Genomic DNA, 22,488 nt, shown 5'->3' with positions numbered 1-22,488 from the left:
TATATTGTTGTTTTGCTACTGAACAGGAACATTTTAGATCCCTAAATTGAGCAGTTTATTATTGATTATAAGTACAATTTGGTTGTTTTTTGGATGAAATACACGCATACCTACCTATCCAAACGAAACAGCACTTGCTTAAAAATTTTTGCTAAAAAAGAAATTACTCTTTTACCAGAATCATCAAAAACAGTAAAAAATTTGATACTATAGTGCAGTTCATGGAAAGTTCCAGTTTGGCAGCTAACAAAATATCTCTTTCGAGAAACATAATTTCTATTAAATATTGCTGTCTCATATTTGAAATTTTACTTTTATATAATTTTAAATGAAGGCTCTCCCTGTTTCTTCATCAGGGAACACAGTTCTTAACATCAAATTAAGAAAACCAATGAAAAAAAGAGAATTTTTCATATATAGAGATACCACTTCTTAAAATGTGATAAGCGAAATATAAATTTTATGGATGATTGAATAAGAAGAGGGAGATAGGAGAGAGGAGAGAGAGAGAGAAAGAGAGAGAGAGAGAGAGAGAGAGAGAGAGAGAGAGAGAGAGAGAGAGAGAGAGAGAGAGAGAGAGAGAGAGAGAGAGAGAGAGAGAGAGAGAGAGAGAGAGAGAGAGAGAGAGAGAGAGAGAGAGAGAGAGAGAACCTTAGATGCATCAGACTTGTCTTCTTGATCGTCATCTGTAAGGAATTCCCTTTTGGGATACGGGATGGGATGCCCTGCAAAGACGTCACTTGTTGGTAATGGGTCTTCCTGAAAATATGGATCTTGTAGGGACTGCTCGGAAGTTATTCGTTTTGTCGGGTCCATGAGTAATAGCTTGGATAAAAGTATGAATGCTTTTGTATCCGGCTTAATCTTATATCTATCCATATATTTAACCAGTGAACATGATTGGTAGCTGAAAAAAAAGAAAGAAAAGGGATAAAATTGAGAACAGAAGAGCAAGTACGGAAATTAATTTGACTTATAGAAACACTAATTAACAAAATGAAGGGGAGAGGGGACAAGTTTTTTCTTTTTTCTCTTGATGAGCGACAAAGAAACTGGAACAACATTGAACAAATACACTTAACACTAGGGGTAGCTGTGACACAAGGTATAATAGCTATGAAAAAACGGGGCACAGGGATGACCAATAGAAACAACCAGTTTCCCAGAGTTATTGGCTTAGCAGAGAAACACAAAATAATAATAAAAAAGATTTATAAATGCATTTACAAAAATCTAGGCGAGAGCATCCTTCCCCTGCCACCTCCTCCAATTTTTAATGCTCATTCTTTTTAAAAGAGATAATTTCTGTTTATTAACAAAAGCTTTATTACAATTTGGGCGTCAGCCTGACAGCTCTATTGGGTAATTTATTCTGGAGAGACAAAGGAAAAGTCAGGATTTCAGCTAAAAATACATTAAAAATAGGACAGTCCTAATTTAACAGAGAAAGGAATTATAAGAAGCAATCTCCGACCAGGCACTCCCCCGAAGGAACACCCTACATAACCGGAAATATAAAACTGGCTCAATCCCTTTCTGTAAGATTGGCAGTCTGGTGCACGGCTACAAAATATTGAATGGCTAGAAACCCTCTGCCAAATTCTTTTGACATAACAACTGTGTAGGTACCCAACCAGTAGTTGCATAAAGTTGACTTTTCATGAGAAAATTTCGAATTTTCTTCCAGCCATAGTTACAATTTCGTTCAATGGAGTTGCAGATGACAGCATGAAATTCGATTTAGTTCACAGGCGTCTATGGAAAACCCTACAAAAACATTGTCATTGAGTAAATTTCATCAAGGTAAAAATAAGAAGCTTTTATTTTTGTCAGTCAAACTAGTCTTCATGATCAATGCATCATGTCTACTCTGTATCTGATTTAGTGGTAGCACCGAGAAGTGGTAGTAGAGACCCTTCGAATGAGAATTTACCCCAGTCCAAGATTCTGAATGCTTTAAGAACTATAATAATGCAGCAAATATAAAAGTGCATTATAAAAACTATAACGTGCATAGAACTATAAAAGAACTACAAGAAGAACAATAGGGAATTTCCCAAGACATTGGGAAACAAATTATATTGAATATTTCGGCTCTATGTCCAAGGGCCGTCCTCAGCAATACAAAAATATATAAGAAGAAAAAACTTACAACAGGATAAAATCAATAAAACTAAAATGAAAAATTTTTCAAAACAGTCCCAGCCTCCTTACCTCAGCGAAGTTCAACCAGGACTGATAAATAAATTGTGATGAAACGAGGCAATTCATTGAAATGAAAGAGAATGACTTAAAAACACGTTTTTAATGCCAATCTTGCATAGGTCTATTTATTCTATGAATAGACGAAATATTCATTCAAATTTGTTTCCCACTGTCTTGTTTTGGTGTTTGTGATGGAAAGCAGTGTGGTGTTCGTCGCTATTAACTACAGAAGTGCAGTATAGAATCCAACTTACTTTGCCCTTTTGAAATCCTTCATTAAGTTTCCATGTTCAGGCATTTTCCTAATATCTTCCCAATCCTTTTCCTGTGGAAATCCCATCACATTAAATATCCTATCCAATTGGTCATGATGATACGGATTTGACGTCTTTATGTCCTCTTGCCGACAATGAAAAATTGGCTCTGATGTAAGAAGCTCAGCGAATATACAGCCAATAGCCCATATATCTGCAAGGAAAACAGGCTTTTGATCAGAAATACAATTATAACAATACATTTAAAAGAAAACACAAAGAAAAAAAAATCCTTTTTGCAGCAAGGTCAATTACGGAGCTTCCAATTATAATATTATTTCAATATAATGTCAATTTAAATTTTTCCTTTGCTAGGGTTACGACTTAAACCACCAGTGCAGAGAGCCGAAAATATATTTTCAGTTTTATACATATATATATATATATATATATATATATATATATATATATATATATATATATATATATATATATATATATATATATATATATATATATAACAAATCTATAACAATCTATTATAAACAAATATTATAAACAAATTATAAACAAATATTAATAGATAAACAAATCTATTAACAAATGAATTAACATCATTCTTTTACAATCCTACTAAGGGGGAAATTAATGCCAGAATTGTCTATCACTCAATTGGACTATCTTTCTTGGCTTTTTCTACAATTAGCCATGACTTGATGCCCACTGTTCCATTTTAATTCAAAAAACACACTAGCTTTTATAGGTTTATCATAGCAAGCATTTTCACATAAAAATGTACATCTCCTGCGAAGTCAATAAATTTGAACAGGCCTTACTAAAAAAAGATTAGAGAGCCATTCTGATTGGTCAGATTATAACGCTCTGGAAATACTATAACGAACCTTCTTCGCCTCTGCAACAAAATTTCCTACAATTATTTTTGCTTCAAATTATGTACGATGAAAACTGTTCTATCTGCCTATTTGGCAAGTTTCTACAAGGATTTCATCGAAAATCCTGCATTGAATAGTTTTCATTTCAAACACCCATTATAGGATCTTGCGAAATAAGTACGATACTCTGAACAACTTTTTGGTGAATTTAACACATTTGGTTATATTTCTATTCTGTAATGTTTAACCCAATAAGTTTATTGAAGATATTATAGATAGAAGATTAAAACAGGTAAAATAAGACAATAACAAAATCTTCCCCCTTCTTTAGTCAATTCTACTAGTGAAAACAAGAATTTTACCATTTTACCACATATCCTGGGAACCTAAAAATTGAATGGCGCTCTAAAATGAACTAAAAGTTGAACATCTTTTTTCAATTTTAGGAAAGATCAAAAAGATCCTGTGTTTGGGAGTGTGAGTAGCGACCCCTTTTTCCTTGTGGGGAGTTTTACATTGGCGGAACCTGTCGAAAGTTAAGAGAAAGATTCCACCAGCACCAGACTTCGCTTTAAATAAAAATACTGGGGATATTTCAATAAGCCCACCTCAAAGAAAATTTATTACAAAGGGAATCCAGTAAGATTCTTGTTCATTTTAAACTAAACTACTTTCGCCGCATTGGCGAAAATAAGGTTAGCAAATAGAGAAAGTTCGACGCTAGGGATATAATTCTTGTCTAATCTCATTTTTGAATAGCCTTTCATTTGTTCTGGATTTTTTCCAAGTTTGTCTTTTGTTTTGTTAAGCTTCATTTATTAAGGCTAGTTTATTTATTTGCACTTTTTTGTGTGTGTCAGTGCTTGAAGACTGGGATTTATATAGTTCTGATTTTCTGACAAGCACGAAGAGAAGGATCTATGGAAGGATAACCAGGTCGAGCCGTTCGAAGGCTTCCAATGAAAGCGCTGAATCATTGCTAAAAAGAATCGTCAAAGACATGAGCCCATACAAACTCGCAAACAAAACCCCCCCAAAAAAACAGACTAAGATTTTTCAATAAAAAATATCATGGTGACTGTTTTTTTAGAGGCTAAAATAATCTTGGTGGTTTAATTCATGGACCAGGAAACAACAATTACCAAGGATTTGTACTGCAAAACGCTGAAAAAATTATGAAGAGCTTCGATTATCATGTTTCTGCAAGACAAATTGCAGCCCGGATTTGGCACCTAGTAATTATTATCATCTCTTCCTTAATACGAAGAAGTCGTCTCAGCTTTTTTGGTGATGATAAAGAGCTGAAAGAAGAGGCCACGGGCTGGCTCAAGGCAGAGGCTGCAGATTTCTATGCCGATGGAATTTTCAAGCTAGAGCAGAGATGTAATACATGACTGACTATTTAAGTTAATTACTATGAAAGGTAGAGCAAAGACGTCAGTCAAATTGTATATAACATATTCTTCGCTCACATTTTGGTTGCACACTTTTGTAGAATAAATAAAATTGTTTAGTTTTGTTTCAATAATCATCATGTTTACTGCATCTATTGAACCTTCACTTGGGGGAATCCATATCTGGATTTGTTTAGCAAACATGCCAAGAAAGATAGTTCTATATAGACAAAGACACCCGAGCCTGTAAACGATAAACTGATCTTAATTTGTAAAATACACTTTGCCAGATGGTAATCTGGCAAAATAATCCGACAAATATAACAGCTCTAGAAAACAAATATCAAATTCACAAAAAGAGGAATGGTCAAATGATCTTATACTTATCATTAGCACCCAGAACACAAAGCCTTAATTGGGTGAACTTTACATTATTATTGCAGCAGTAGCTAAAAAGTAGTAAAGAGCACACCACAAGTAACAGTAGCCCCCCCCCCCAAAAAAAAGGTATTAAGGGAAATTGTTTGAAAAATAAATATATCCCATGTAACACTGTTTCGGAAACAGTTATTTTCATCCAGATTTAACATAACAAATATCTGTAGTCACGAGAACACTGTTTCGAGAATTTTGAGAAAGAGCCTGAAACTCCTCAAAACAACACAAAACTGAACCAAAAAACCAACCGTTGGTATTACAATTGGCGATAACCCTTGACTGTAGGTTTAAAATCCTCTACCTTTTCGCAAGGGTAGCACTCATTTGTGTCCTTGTTATTTCCCAGGAGTGACGGTACGTAACCAATGGTAGGTCATTTGAACTGTGTTTTAGTACCACGTCATTTGAACGTCACTCTAGGTGTTCAAATGGACGTTTGATCAGAGTCAAAAGAACGTTTTTAAGACCTTCAAATGAGGCGTTCGTTTGAGTGTCGAGCCATTTGAATATAAATGAATAGGCCTAGTAGCCTTTTTGAGGAGTGAAACTCCTTAACATGACTTTCTGTCATTTTTGAAAAAAAGACTAGTAGAAAATGACCATTATCAAAGTAATGCCTATGTTGATGAAGAAATAGCGCTATGTTTCAAACCAGCTATCGGGTCTCCCAGAACTTGTGTTTTTGAGCCAAGCCATTTTTGAAAAATGAATGAGATAAACTTACCAATAGCTTTTGTATAATGTCTGGCACCAAGTAAAAGTTCGGGGGCACGATACCAAAAAGTGACAACGACTGGGTCGAGATCAGCCAATGGCTTCAAAGGGGAATTAAAAAGTCGTGCAAAACCCATATCGGCAATTTTAACTCGACCTCGCTCGGGTCCTTCTCCCATTACTAGTATATTGGCTGGTTTCTAAAAGAAAGAAAAAGTCAAATCTAATTAAATAATTCATAAGATAATCATTTGAGCATTTTCAGCTTTGTTTCTAAACGCTTTTTCTGTGTAACTTGAAACATAACTCACATCAGAAATCTTGTAAATAATTTTTTTTCTTTTAAATACCCTTTTGTTTAAGAAATTACACACAAATCAGGCATCTATTCATAATTACTATAGGCCTTCAAATCTTTGCACAGAAGATACTGAATCAATGAAAAGGATCCTATTTCTGGTTAAATAGATGAAATGCTCCAAAATATAGATTTTAAATATTTAAGTGAAATTGAATATCTTTAAATATGAAGTTAATAAAACAAGGACGTAAAATTCTGATCTTGAACCAAAACATTGCTTTGCAACTTCCACAGCACTAATCAACCATTCAACCACCAGTAATTATGTGGAAGAATGCACACATCTGAGTGGGGGCCTACCTCCTTAGCCCCTCGCACCTTACACTAAACAGTTATAAAAGTTTTGGCTTTTACAAACATTAACAAATAAAAAATTACTGAGTGTTTCAAGAGTAAATATTATCGTATGTTAAACAAATGGTCAACTTTTATTAGTTTTTTTTTTCAAAAAATATTTGTTATTATACCGATTTTCTTTCTTCTTTGTTGTTGATGTTATGATAAGTAAATGCAATACTCGAAATAAAAATTGCTTTCAATATAATGCAAATGATGCCCTGGCCTTCGAAATGATTAGGGATGTTAACTGAGCTCCTGTTTGTGTCAATTTCTGTTTGTTTTAAGCGTGACTTGATTATTCATTGTAATTTTTGTTCGTTTTTGGTCTTATTTACAGATTGATTATTACTTTTCTCCCGCTTTAACCTTGAATTGTCATTCGAATTTATACCTGATTATCTTTGGTTTAATATAGCTCTTTGCTTTTATTTGAAACAATTCTTTTATGAAAAAGTTTTTTTTTTAATTAGTCACCATGGCTGATTGTTTCGATTCGTATATTGCTATTAAAACTCTATTTATTTTAAAGTTTTGGTTACTATATGCACTGGTCACAGTAAGTAGTGACTACATCCTTACAGTAAGGAGTGACCTAGAAAAAATATCTGACTACACTAAAAATTCACATTTCTGTGTATGACGTTTTGCCTAATTTTTTTTTCATTAGATCTGTTAATTACAAGATAAACATTACGATTTTCATTACATTAGATTAAAAGAGTATTTCTTGGGGAATTAGTTAGTTTTTTTGGGGGGAGTAAGAGCGCGTTTTAGGGTTAAGAGGAGGAGGAGGTGGAAGGGAATGGGCGGCTGGAGTTGTATTTTGATGGTGGTTATTGCCCTGGAGGTGTGTGGGGGAAGGTGATTGTTTTTTGTTTGTTTATTAGTTTAGAATGTTTCTAGGAATGTTTATGTAGGTAATCGCTAAGCATTAGAAAAAATATTTTTTTTCTACAGTCTACTGATTTATATTTGTAATGGTTTGAATTTTTGTTTATTATGTTAAATAACAATAAACAAATTAAACCGGGAAATTAAAATTCGTCGAAAAATAGTTTTAATTAATGTATAAACAATCTAAATTTGATCCTTTAAATTCAGAATTGTGTACCGATATTGGAGTTTGACATAATTATCCATGTCGGATTCGAAGACTCAATGTCCAATATCCACTCTTAATGCAGATTATATTTTGAGGAAGGTCCTTGGATAACTTAATATTACTTGTGCTCAAGAACAGCTTCCTTAAGTGGAAAGGACATAATAGCTGCCGAACAATACATGGGAGCTAGCCATGTTAAGATGTAGTTTCGTAGTTGATAACCATCAAAACCACCAATATATTGAAGAGCAGTATCATGATCTGATAATGTCAAGTTCAGCTTTGAGAGATTGTCTCCTTTGCTTTCAATAGGGTTCAATAACTGTGATATGCCACCACTCTTGGCAGTTATAATTTCCACTCCGTCAAATTTAATCATCTTCACAAATCACGGACCTCCTGATTTAAAGAAACTATTTCATTCATCTACATAAAAGAAGAAAGGATTAGGAGAACAACCATAAATATTTCATTCGAAGGGTGCTCCAAGAAAAACAATCTAGATGGCAATCCGGTCGATACCTGCGTATAGCATCATGAAACTTACAAAATCTTTTGAAAGTTGGTTTGGTGTATTATAAATGAATTCTGTCGGGAATATCTCAGGGTAAACGGTACGATTTGGACACAGTGGGTAACATCCTGTTTTTTTTTTTTTTTACTCCTGTGGGCTCCATTCTTAAGCAATTACCATGCCTCTATTGTACCTCTTTCTAACTAATCTAGATGATAGGGAAACAACGACTGGACTAGAGACAATGCCTGAAGCAATCAATTTGTTCATAACACATGTATCATCAGCAGCAGAAAATCAATTGTTTTGAGGTTTGATTTTCATTTTGTCCTTTGGACTTTGGTCCGTATATTTTGTTATTATTCTGCACTTAGGACGGTTGAGCAAAGGTCAAACGAAATATTTGCATAGTTTTCTTCTGTTTTTCACTGGCTGTTATTATTCTCGTTTCTCTCTTCTTTGCACTTTTTTTCGTTTTGTTACGATTAGTCAGTGTGGCCTCAGAAATTATTCACTAAATAAGACCACAAGTCTCGCCTCCCACGTTTCTTTTTTTTTATTTGGCACCCATTACTACCAAAAAATGCATAACTGCATGCGGGACTCTTTTTGATTAAAAATAAAAAGATTCATAAAAATTGAAAATTTTCACAAAGAATGAAAAATTTCATTAAAAACATTTCCTATCATTTTAAGATATGAATGATTGTCTAAGTTTCCACTGTAGGGATTAATACTATTCAAAGAAAATTGAACTTTTGGTGTACACATAAAAAGAGGCAAACAGCAAGAGCTAAAAAACAACAACAGAAAAAACAAACAAAAACAAAGAAAATTGAACTTTTGGTGTACACATAAAAAGAGGCAAACAGCAAGAGCTAAAAAAACAACAACAGAAAAAACAAACAAAAACAACGAAAGGCAGTAGCAAGGATGTACGCAAAGGGGGGGATAGGTGGGCCGAGAATCTCAATATAGCAATGAGAATGTTTTAAATCACTAAAAACGACACGAGAGGGTATAGCTGAATTTTTGGGGATGGTAACAGATTCAATACACTTCTGTCTTGGAGATTTTGTGTGTAAGTGGTTACCACTTCCTGTGTGTATCCTGTAATACCTGCTGGAGGGTGCTACTTGAGATAAAGTATCTGTTCCACTTAGACAAAGAAAACTTTAAAAACTCAACAAAGTTCTGAAAGCTGTTTCAAAAACATCTTTGGAGAATGTACTATCAGTTTTAAAACTAATTTTAAGTGGCAGCCAATATCCCAAATCTTAGCCTTAATGAGTTTGACCTTAGCGACTATTTTAAGGACAGGTGCTTGCAGGAAGTCTTAGGGCCAATATTGGAGCCAGAGAAGCCCTAGTGGTCACTTGATTGTGTAAGAGAATTATGAAAGGCCTTCGGCTACGCCTAAATAAATATTCCCAACAAATTTAGGTCATCTCTAACGTCCACTATAAAATGAACAACAACAGCCCAAAACTTTTCAAAATTTATTACACTCACTTTTGCATTAAACTGTAATTCAGCTTAGGAAAAAAAAATTAAGGCTTTGTGATGAGAACAATCTGTTGTCACATGGGTTTTCGTTCTATTTCGTTCTTGTTGCTAAGGTCAGAGAAAAAGAAAATTTTATTTTATTTGACACTTTTTATTTTTTTTCGCACGGTGAAATTTTGGATCCCTCCCCTCTTATGAACAGTTTCTACTTTTTGTATGATCATCATCACGACCATAAGCAAAATGGGGGCTATAACTGTCTTTGTTCATTATAATTATAACAGTGCAGTAGTGTTTGTCGTTATTCTGGAGGATAACTTACTTGTTCCTGAGTTAAATCGGTCAGACAACAGACCAGGCAAAGAATTATTTTCGAATGGCTAGAATATGACCTAAAGTTTGATCATGCCACAGCCTTAACTTATAAGATGGCAAACAATTACGATGGGCAAATATGCTAACAGTCACTCAAGTAGATGGTAAATAAAAATCACGAGAGGCTTTACCTATCAGCCCAATTTAAGGAAGAGTTACAGGTCTAAAACAACTGGGCTGCCAAATACACATATACAGAAGGATTTAATAACTTCTAAAATTAAAAAAAATGTACCATTTTACTTGTGCTTGATATTCAGCGCTTGCAAAGATAAGCTAGGGCTCAAATTACGCTAGTAAAAGTCATAGTCAATGCTTATGTTAGTTAGGAATTGTTTTTTTCTTTTTTTATAAGGAAAACAGAGAAGAAAAAAAAATAAACTTTACCAGATCGCGATGCAGAATCCAATTCGTATGCAAGTAACGAATGCCATCTAAAATTTGATGTAGCAATGATTTGACCATTCCTTTTGGCACATACACATTCTTTTTATTAGCTTTGGCTGCTCTGTGAAATTTAATAATGTGCTAGAAGAAGAAAAGAAATCCTAAAAGAAAATTAGAAAACATTCCTCAAAAATCGATTCCTTTTTGTACTGTATTTTTGTTTTGAGAACACTTTTTTATAGCTACAATTCGAGGAACTATTCTGCATTTAAAATCAACTCTTGAGCCTTAAGAACTATTTGAGGTCGATTTTGATTTCTATGGTTCCATACTCCCCTTTCTTCAGTAAATTTACTTTTAGCTATATATTTTCTAAATATGGAAGCTAAATCTAGTTTACACTCAATCCACATAACTAATTTTACGGAAAAGTACAAGACAAAAATTGCCTTTTCTTTATGATAAATGTAATTAATGAAAAAGTAAGTGTAGAACTAAGAAGAATCACAAGCAACGGAAAAGAACAGAAAAATGAAATATACAGAGAATGACAGCATTACATCTACTATTTCAAGTTTCTTGTTAAACAAAATTTCTCGATACCTAACGGGCAAAACCATTTTTTTAGGAAAATCATTTATTTTCCGGATGTACTCTCCTGTAAATATTTCAACGAGTTTCCTGAATTTCGCAAATCCTTTCTAAATGACAAGTCCAAAGTCCACAAATTGCACTGTTTTTTTTTAGCAAAATGGACCATATCGAAATGTTGGGTTAGGCGGGCGTAGCTTCTAGTCTATTCAAATGGATTTGAATTCGATTTGCAGCACACTAGCACAGTAAGCTTAACGGATGCATCTAATTTTTTCGATCTTAGAAACAAGAAATAAAGCCTTGTCCCTGAATAGAAAATACATGTTTCTCCTAGATAGGATCTAAAAAGTGCAAAAATTATACGTGTCTTGAATAAGTACAGTAGACAGCTATATTAAAATACGAAGTTCGACTTTCTTGAGAAACGTTTCTACAATGTGGACATTTGGTGAGCTTGAAAAGATTTTCGTTTCTAATTCCTTTTTTCACTATCGATTTTATTGGCAGGGATTTACTTAGCCATAATAAAGGTAACTGCTATTTTCATAGTATTATTGCGCTGATTAGAATTTTGCATTACTATTTTTAACTGTTTAAATTAGAAAAACAGCGGCGTCGTAATCTTCGTCACCAACAACATATGGCACAAAACAAAGTACATACGAACAAATATGCCATAAACTCAGTAAATGTTATATACAAGTCTTCAACGCTGCTTGTACTCACTGTGGAGCCCTCCATTTTCCCAAGGAAAGAGTAGTAAACAAAGGTAATACATTTGGAGATTGCTGCTTGCATGGTCGAATTGCAGCGTCACCACCTCAATTTCCTAACGAATTGGCTTGCCTTTCTTTTAGGACGTCAATCGCTCTCTCAAGAGTTTCATGAACGCATTCGAAACTTGAACTCTTGTTTTGCTCTAGCTTAGTTCAACGTAAGCGATGATCGAACCATAAATATTCGGAATATATTTAGCTTTAAAGTAGCTGGACAAATTTATCACAAAATCAATTTAGCGCGACATCCGTGACAAACTACTGAAGGTGAATATGAGCCACCTTCATATGGCCAAATGTACTTTTTAGTCCCCAATTAAGCTTGTGAGGGACGCCTAGCACATCCTTTAAATTATGCAATCTTTCCTAATATAATGAATCTCTTGGAAGTAATATTGAGAGACACAAACGACTATGTCAAACAGTTCGTGGTAACGAACTGTAGTAAGGAGCGACCCGGCTCAACAGTAACCAAAACTCTAAAAAATTGAATTTTGATATCAATAGCTACACCAAAAGAATTGCATTTTAATGCTGATTTTAAATATATAAGTTTCATCAAGTTTAGTCTTACCCATCAAAAGTTACGAGCCTGAGAAAATTTGCCTTATTTAAGAAAATAGGGGGAAACACCCCCTAAAAGTCATATAATCTTAACGAAAATCACACCATCAGATTCAGCGTATCAGAGAACCCTACTGTAGAAGTTTCAAGCTTCTATCTACAAAAATGTGGAATTTTGTATTTTTTGCCAGAAGACAAATCGCGTGTTTATTTGTTTGTTTTTTTTTTCCCAGGGGTCATCGTATCGACCAAGTGGTCCTAGAATGTCGCAAGAGGGCTCATTCTAACGGAAATGAAAAGTCCTAGTGCCCTTTTTAAGTGACCAAAAAAATTGGAGGGCATCTAGGACCCCTCCCACGCTCATTTTTTTCCCAATGTCAACGGATCAAAATTTTGAGATAGCCATTTTGTTCAGCATAGTCGAAAACCATAATAACTATGTATTTGGGCATGATTTACTCCCCCACAATCCCTGGGGGAGGGGCTGCAAGTTACAAACTTTGACCAGTGTTTACATATAGTAATGGTTATTGGGAAGTGTACAGACGTTTTCAGGGGGATTTTATTTTGTTTGGTGGGTGGGGCTGAGGTGAGGGGGCTATGTTGGAGGATCTTTCCTTGGAGGAATCTGTCATGGGGGAAGAAAAATTCAAGGAAAAGGGCGCATGATTTTCTAGCATTACAATTAGAAAACAATGAAAAATAAACATGAAAACGTTTTTTCAAATGAAAGGAAGGAGTAGCATTGAAACTTAAAACGAACAGAGATTATAACGCATATGAGGGGTTCTAAAAATACTTTAGCATAAAGAGCGAGGTATTTAGGAGGAGATAAATACCACGCTCTTTATGCTAAAGTATTTTTAGTAATTTCAACTATTTATTCTACGTCCTTTCTGATTCAGGGGTCATTCTTAAAGAATTAGGACAAAACTTAAGATTTAGTGTAAAGAGCGAGGTATTAACGAGGATACAAACCCCCTTTATACATAATAAAATATAAGATTATGAAAGTTTGTTACGTAAGTTGCTAATTTATAAGTTACGTATAATTTTTACTAATAAAAACGTTCGTTAAAAACTAAAAAATCTAGTTGCCTTTTTAAGCAACCGAAAAATTGGAGGGCAACTTTCTCCACCCCTTATTTCTCAAAATCGTCTGATCAAAACTAAGAGAAAGCCATTTAGCCAAAAAAAGAATTAATATACAAATTTCATTTTAATAATTTATGTGCGGAGAGCCAAAACCAAACAAAAATTCAAAAACATTCAGAAATTAAATAAAAAAACTAATTTTTTTAGCTGAAAGTAAGGAGCGACATTAAAACTTAAAATGAACAGAAATTACTCCGTATATAAAATGATTTGTCCCCTCCGCAATCCCTCGCTCTTTACGCTAAAGTTTGATTCTTTGTCACAATTCTACCTTTTAAAACAATTAAAAACTTGACTCTTTGCCACAATTCTGCTTTTTAAAACAATTAAAAGCTTTAGCGTAAAGAGCGAGGCATTGCGGAGGGGACAAACCATTTTATATACGGAGTAATTTCTGTTCGTTTTAAGTTTTAATGTCGCTCCTTACTTTCAGCTAAAAAAAATAGTTTTTTTTTTTATTTAATCACAGGTCACGAAAAAATGAGAGAAGTAGAGGATCATATAAATCAACTTGCTGCTTCATTGGGACAAAAGCCTCAAAACGTGCAGCTCATTTTTACTGTGTCAGATGGTGTTGATTATAGACGGTTCAACCTTCCTGCATGTAACGTAGTAGGCGCTGTGCTTACTCTTAGCGCTGACCATAGTTTTCCACCAAATGAAATGGTTGTAAAACAACGTGGCAAATATCTTGTCACTTAAAAAAATACTGACCATAGTGTAGAGCCCGTTACCTACCCTACGTTTTATCCAGCTGGAACTTCAGGGTTTTCAATGGGTATGCTGCTTCAACCTGTTTATGTAAGTCATTCACATACAATACGGCTTGAATTAGCGAGTATCCTATCGCTTTTCGACCTGAACATGCGAAAAGCCATTCCGTGCTAGCTGTAACACCTGACCTGCGTCGGATTGGTTTTAATGCTTTGCATTTTGGTGGAAGAATTTTCAAATAGCACCTCTCGTGTTGCTCTGCTGATTCCTCGAGACGCCTTCGTGACGTAAAATCGATATGTTTAATCTTGTCCTTTCTCTTTGAGCAGCAAGCCTGGTTTCGCGCTGCTTTGGTGATTCCTCGACACACTTTCGTTGACGTAAATTGGACATTCATAATCTTGTCCTTTCTCTTTGAGCCGCTCGTTGCTCTTGGTTTAAACTGGGCATGATCTGGTACTTTATCTTTGAGCAGCAAGCCTGGTTTCGTGTTGCTCAGGTGATTCCTCGTCACGCCTTCGTTGATGTAAATTGGACATTCCTAATCCGGCCCTTTCTCTTTCTGGTGTTTCCTCCTGTTGTGATCTTTTTGGCGCCATTTTAGGATTAGTGACCGATAAAGATCAAATCCAATTTCTAACAACAAGTCCAATTTCTAATAACAATTTCTACTAAGCTTCAAACTTTTGGTTTTCTTTCATCGTCCTAGCACTTCCAGAAGCACCGAACTCGCCAAATCACTGGACACCCCTAACTCCCCCAAAGAGAGCGGATCCAGTCCGGTTAAGTCAACCACGTATCTACGACATTTACTTATTCTACCCACCAAGCTTCATCCTGATTTCTCCACTCTAATCGTTTTCCAAGATTTCCGGTTTCCCCCTCCAACTCCTCCCAATGTCACCAGACCTGGTCGGAATTTAAAATAAGAGCTCTGAGACATGATTTTCTAATAAATATCAAATTTCATTAATATCCGGTCACCAGTTCTGAAGTTAAAAATGCCTCAATTGTTCTAATTTTTCCGAATTAACATCCCTCCCCAACTCCCCCAAAGAGAGCGGATTCATTCCGGATATGTCAATCACGTATCTAGGACTTGTGCTTATTCTTCCCATCAAGTTTCATCCCGATCTCTTTACTCTAAGCGTTTTCCAAGAATTCCGGTTTCACCCTCCAACTCCCCCCAATGTCACGGGATCGGGTCGGGATTTAAAGTAAGAGCTCTCAGACACAATATCCTTCTAAATGTCAAATCAAACAGTTCGTGGTAACAAACTGTAGTAAGGAGCGACCCGGCTCAATAGTAACCAAAACTCTAAAAAATTGAATTTTGGTACCAATAGCTACATCACAAGAATCGCATTTTAATGCTGATTTTAAATATATAAGTTTCATCACGTTTAGTCTTACCCATCAAAAGTTACGAGCCTGAGAAAATTTGCGTTATTTTAGAAAATAGGGGGAAACACCCCCTACAAGTCATAGAATCTTAACAAAAATCACACTATCAGATTCAGCGTATCAGAGAACCCTAATGTAGAAGTTTCAAGCTCCTATCTACAAAAATGTGGAATTTTGTATTTTTTGCCAGAAGGCAGATCACAGATGCGTGTTTATTTGTTTGTTTGTTTTTTCCCCAGGGGTGATCGTATCGACCAAGTTGTCCTAGAATGTTGCGAGAGGGCTCATTCTAACGGAAATGAAAAGTTCTAGTGCCCTTTTTAAGTGACCAAAAAATTGGAGGGCACCTACGCCCCCTCCCACGCTAATTATTTTCCCAAAGTCAACGGATCAAAATTCTGAGATAGCCATTTTATTCAACGTAGTCGAAAAACCTTATAACTATGTCTTTGGGGACGACTTACTCCCCCACAGTCCCCGTGGGAAGGGTTACAAGTTCAAAACTTTGACCAGTGCTTACACATAGTAATAGTTATTGGGAAGTGTACAGGCGTTTTCAGGAGGATTTTCTGGTTGGGGCAGGGGTTGAGAAGAGGGGGATATGCTGGGGGAACGTTCCATCGAGGAATTTGTCATGGGGGAAGAAAGTTTCCGTGAAGGGAGCGCAGGATTTACTAGCATTACTTAAAACAAAACAATGACAAAATAAATATGTAAAAGTTTTTTTCCAGCTGGAAGTAAGCAGCAGCATTAAAACTTAAAACGAACAGAAATTATTACCCATATGAGGGGCTAACCTCCTCCTAATACCTCGCTCTTTACGCTAAAAGTATTTTTAGTAATTTCAATTCTGCGGCTTTTGTGATTCAGGGGTCATTCTTAATGAATTGGGACAAAATTTAAGCTTTAGTGTAAAGAGCGAGGTACTGACGAGGGGGAGAACCCCCTCATATATGTAATAAAAACATGAGAATACAAAAGTTCTTTACGTAAGCTAATTTATAAGTTACGTATATCTTTTACTTATAAAAAGATTCGTAAAAATTAAAAGTTCTAGTTGCCTTTTTAATTAACCGAAAATCGGAGGGCAACTAGGCTTCCTCCCCGCTCTTTTTTCTCTCAAAATCATTCGATCAAAATTATGAGAAAGCCATTTAGTCAAAAAAATTAAATATACAAACTTCGTTTTAATTATTCCTCTGCGGAGAGCCAAAATCAAAACATGCATTGATTCAAAAACGTTCAGAAATTAAATAAAAAAAAAACAAGTTTTTTTAAATGAAAGTAAGGACCGACATTAAAACTTAAAACGAACAGAAATTACTCCGTATATGTAAGGGGCTTTTCCTTCTCAACACCCCGCTCTTTACGCTAAAGTTTTTTACTGCCTTAAAATCTAGAGTTAAGTGAAAGAGTCAAACTTTAGCGTAAAGAGCGGGGCGTTGAGAAGGAAAAGCCCCTTTCATATACGGAGTAATTTCTGTTCGTTTTGAAGTTTTAATATCACTCCTTACTTTCATTTAAAAAACTTGATTTTTTTATTTAATTTTATCATTAAGATCTGATCACCCGTTCGTAAGTAAAAAAAATCCCTCATTTTATCTATCTTTTCCAAATTAACTGTCCCCCCACCCCTCCCCAGAAGATTGAATCGGAGAATCGACTATTTCTAATTTAATCTAGTCTGGTCCCTGATAAGCCTGCAAAATTTCATCGTCCTAGCTTATCCGGAAGTGCCTAAACTAGCAAAACCGGGACAGACTGACCGTCAGACTGAAAAAAATTGCGATTGCTATATGTCATTTGGTAAATACCAAGTGCCATAAAAACAGATCCATCTCATTCATTTTTTTTACCTCTGACTCATAAAATTGCCAAACTCTTTTTCTGTATATTGTGCTTCGTTTATGTTAATAGCTGAACATATTTTAGATTATATTTTTCTTCCCTTTATTGGCACAATACTTGCCTTCTTTTTAAGACAGGCAACCTATTCTATCAATTTTCTTTCCTTATTCTTATAAGAAGCAGAACAAATTTTGAAGGATCATTTCGTTAAAAACCCCGAAGAACAGACAAATGGAGCTTTACTTTGTTCCAAGGACTTCTACTTTGAAAAAAAGAAGCAAAAATCTTACCCATAGATCATGTTCAGCATACTCAATTAACAGCCAAACTTTCCTATCACTATGAGACAAAAAAACTTTCTGTAAGTTTATTAAATTTGGATGCTTCAGTTCTCTTAGCAACTGAAAAAAAATACACATTAGACAGTGAAACTCGCACATCATAATAATAACAAGAAACATTTTCATAAGTTATTCCTAATCAATGAAGATTTATTATTTTATTTATAACAATACAAAAAAACATAAATATGATTTATATCCACACTTCCCCTCTTTAAACATACATATGGTTATAGTCAATAATAGAAATACTTGACAAATATCTTTGGTCATTGTAATTTGAACCTAGGACCTGCTATATACTGACAGAACCTCTGGACAACTAGAACATAGGGATATGCTTGAGAAACATAACACTTGAACACCTGACAACCAACTGACATAGTAATCCACTAATTTCGTAGTTGGTTCTGCTGCAAACTTCTGCTGCAGTTGGTTTGAAGATGGTTTTTAAGGCAAATAATGGTGCTAATTTTGAATATCAGGGTGCACAAGTCTATATCGATGCTCAGAATGTCCATTTTAGTCTGAAAAGCTAAAAGAGCCTACATCAGCAATATACCCGTTTTTATATTAAATGAGACTAAAAATACAAACAAACAAAACAAGAAAATTTTCTGGGTCTTTGTTTTCTGCTCTATTCCTTAATATCAGTTAAATATCCAACTGACATAGACCACAACCAACTGACTGACAACAACCAACTGACATAGTAAACCACTAATTTCGCAAACCTAGAAGTTTATCAAGAAGAGTGTGGAAGGGACTATAGTTATAACTCGAAAATTACAAACAGAAAATGTCCCACCAGCCCTCATTTATTTCAACAGCCTATTAATCTGATTCTTCTACTATGTTCATAGCTAAGGGTAAGCTAAGAAACTATTCTTATTCTGAATAGTGGCCGAAACTGCCTCTGACAATATAGATTCGCTTCATAGCCTCTGATCTACGGCTGGCTATCGTAAAAAAGGTCTTTGGTGGCAAACTTCTGCTGCAGTTGGTTTGAAGATGGTTTTTAAGGCAAATAAAGGTGCTGATTTTGAATATCAGGGTGCACAAGTCTATATCGATGCTCAGAATGTCCATTTTAGCCTAAAAAGCTAAAATAGCCTAAATCAGCAACATACGCGTTTTTATATTTAATGAGGCTAAAAATTACAAACAAACAAAAAAAGAACATTTTCTGGGTCTTTGTTTTCTGCTCTATTCCTTAATATCAGTTAAATATTCATTTTCTAATGCTGCCGGAATATCTACGCCTTTAAACAAAATTTGACAAAAGTTGTTTAAACAAAAGTTTTAAACCTTTAAACAAATGTTGTTTCCAAACAACTTTTCGAAATTTTCCCAGAAAACACATTTTTTTTTCTCTGAGAAGCCCGAGGTTAACATGCAAATTTATCTCGTCAAGCGAAAGATCATTTTTTGATGAACCAGCTCATATTTCCTTCTTTCACTAAAATCACAAAATCACCAGGAAAAAGAAAATCAAAAATGCACGTCGTTGCTTCACAGATACGCTGTTTGCTGAGCGGCTTCTTTTTTTTCAGGAATGTTTTAAAAGCGTTTTGTCTTTGAAAGGGTGAACAACCAAAAATTCAAGTTGCTGCAGACAATTCTCTATTTTGTTCTGCAACAAAGCTAAGACACTTCAAAATGTAGTGAGTTAGCGGCATACTTCTCGGTCCTGCAGATACCACTAGGAGCACTGAAGCAAGAAATAAAAATTTTTAAGAAACAATTAAAGCAGACTCAGACTAATAAACAGAACTTTGGACAGCTCTTCTCTATTGCCAAAGAACATAAGCTCTTTGGCTCTTCCACTTGTCTATAGAGCTTTGCTTGCAAAAACCGCTCCCGTGACTTCAGCTGAAGGTGAGCGGATCTCCAGTAAGATGAAAACGGTAAAATACCTTTTGAGATCAACCATGGGCGATGATAGATTTTTTGACTTTTATTAACATAATAAAGAAAAATATAAACTATTTCAGATATAAATCGCAACGCTAGGGAAAAATATAAATTTTGCTCTCGCCTAGCGATCAACTACACAAACTTTCCTAAAGGCATCCAAAAATAATAATAATGATAATAAACCTACGTGAATATTCCTAGAAACATCCTAGACTAATCAAATAATAATAATAAAAAAAACAATCACCTTCTCCCTAAAACCCCCAGGGTAACAACCACCATCCAAATACAACTCCATCCACTCCCACCCCTTCAACCCGCTCCTCCCTCCAGCCCTGAAACCCACTCAACCCCCTTCAATAAAAAACAACAAAAAACAAAACAAAAAACTAATTCCCTACAAAATGTTCTTTTAATGTATTTTTAAACTTTGGGAGGCGCTCAGCCACCCTAACACTCACATGAAGCGAGTTCCATACGAAAGGGCTAAGATACTTAAAAGTAAAACTATTTTTCAATCTCTACAACCAAGTTATCACATCTTCTTGTATCATTTTCATGAACATAACTTCTGAAACAGAACTTCACAATTATTCTTGCTGCTTTACTTTGTAGAATTTGCACACACTTTCAATTAACATAAAAATTGCTGCTCCCGATTACAAATCCACATGATGTATAAGGGTAGATTATTGCAAAATAGATCGCGCGAAGAGGACTTTCTGGCAGAATATGCTTCAGTCTTCTGCCAAGTCCATGTAGCTTCACTACGAAGATTCCACAAAATATTAAAATCAATGTAGAGGGCAAGGTACCGAAGTGACTCAACTTGTACAACAGGCTTTTTACAAAATAGAACTTACCACTTACATCAACAGAATCACACACTCTACAGAATGTCAGTAAAAACGTCTCATGTGCATTCACAAACAGTAAACTTAAACTCGTAACTACCTCCACATCTTTTGAGAGTATTATTAGCTTTCGCTATTAAATAATTCACTGATTTTGCAAATACTGTTAGCGCAGTGTCATCCACAAAAGAAGTAGTACATACAACCTGCAGATAAAAGCACATCATATCTACATAAACTTGATAAAGTAGAAGGCCCAGCACACAGCCCTGAGGCACATTACACTTCACAGGAAAAGATGATGAGATTATATCATGTAAACGACTTTAATGATAGCTCTCAAACCACCTTAAATAAATTCCATTTATTCGAAGATGTCTCATTCGATGAAGCAACACAGGTTAGTCAACCCTGTCAGACGCTTTTCTAATGTCAATGAAAATTGACATAAGTACGTTACCTGCGTTTAATGCACAGTTAACATTTTGGACCGGGTGTTGAAGGCCTGCGTCATGGGATAACCCTTACGAAACCTAAACTGTGTCTGACTCGAAAGCCTATTCATCTGAAGGAAATTATAGAGCCATATGACTCGCTTATGTTCCTCTGCTTCGAAAAAGAGACAGCTGCTGAGTTGGAGTCATCAGCACTTGTTAAAAAAAAGGCGTATCCATCTGAAGATAAGTTCCTTTGTAATCAGTTGCTTCTTGTGTATTAAATAAAAAAACCTAGCTTTTTTTAACTGAAAGTAAGGAGCGACATTAAAACTTAAAAAGAACAGAAATTACTCCGTACACGAAATGGGTTGTCCCCTCTGCAATCCCTCGCTCTTTATTTTGAAGTTTTTAATTGTTTTAAAAATTAGAATTGTGGCAAAGAGTCAAACTTTAGCGTAAAGAGCGAGGGATTGCAGAGGGGACAACCTTCATATACAGAGTAATTTCTGTTCGTTTTAAGTTTTAATGTCGCTCCTTACTTTCAGTTAAAAAAACTAGTTTTTTTATTTAATTTCTGGACGTTTTTGAATTAATGCGTGTTTGATTTTGGCTCTCCGTACATAAAATTAATAAAATGAAATTTGCATATTAATTCTTTTTTTTGGCGAAATGGCTTTCTCTTAGTTTTGATCAGACGAATTTGAGAAATAAGGGGTGGGGAAGGAGCCCCTCCAATTTTTCGGTTACTTAAAAAGGCAATGAGGGGGTTTGTCCCCTCGTTAATACTTCGCTCTTTACACTAAATTTTAAGTTTTGTCTCAATTCTGTAAGTACCCCTGAATCAGAAAGGCCATAGAATAAATAGTTTAAATTACTAAACATACTTGAACATAAAGAGCAAGGTATTTATCTTCTCCTAAATACCTCGTTCTTTATGCTAAAGTATTTTTAGAACCTCTCATATTCATAATAATCTCCGTTCGTTTTAAGTTTTAATGCTACTCCTTACCTTTAATTGGAAAAAAACTTTTCATGTTTATTTTTTCATTGTTTTTTTTTTTACAGTAATGCTAGAAAATCCCGCGCCCTTTTCATTGAATTTCTCTTCCCCTATGACATGTTCCTCCAAGGAAAGATCCTCCCACATAGCCCCCTTCCCTCAACCCCACACCCAAACCGAAAAAATTCCCCTGAAAACTTTGGTACAATTCCTAATAACCATTACTGTACTGTAAACACTGGTCAAAGTTTGTAATTTGCGGCCCCTCTCCCAGGGACTATGGGGGAGTAAGTCATCCCCAAAGACATTGTTATTATGGTTTTCGACTATGCGCAACAAAATGGCTATCTCAAAATTTTGACCCGTTGACTTTCTGAAAAAAATGAGCGTGGGAGGGGGCCT

General features: G+C 35.1%; 1 protein-coding gene across 2 annotated transcripts in view; it reads right to left on the bottom strand.

Moving 5' to 3' along the window:
• Nucleotides 1-22,488, bottom strand: part of LOC136042428 (cyclin-dependent kinase 8-like) — a 43,218-nt gene that overhangs the window by 7,001 nt on the left and 13,729 nt on the right. Inside the window, exons 3-7 of one of the 2 annotated variants that reach the window (XM_065727401.1) lie at nt 17,828-17,938; nt 10,483-10,623; nt 5,909-6,098; nt 2,460-2,673; nt 652-907 (exon numbers count right to left, since the gene is read on the bottom strand). In XM_065727401.1, coding sequence (XP_065583473.1) covers nt 652-907; nt 2,460-2,673; nt 5,909-6,098; nt 10,483-10,623; nt 17,828-17,938 — 912 coding nt within the window. The remainder of the gene's footprint in view (nt 1-651; nt 908-2,459; nt 2,674-5,908; nt 6,099-10,482; nt 10,624-17,827; nt 17,939-22,488) is intronic. The other variant, XM_065727406.1, reaches the window with a different exon arrangement.

The sequence above is a fragment of the Artemia franciscana genome, chromosome 2 (genome assembly GCF_032884065.1).
Source record: "Artemia franciscana chromosome 2, ASM3288406v1, whole genome shotgun sequence".
In the NCBI taxonomy this organism is placed as follows: Eukaryota; Metazoa; Arthropoda; class Branchiopoda; order Anostraca; family Artemiidae; genus Artemia; species Artemia franciscana.
This window is presented reverse-complemented; position numbering and strand designations above follow the sequence as displayed.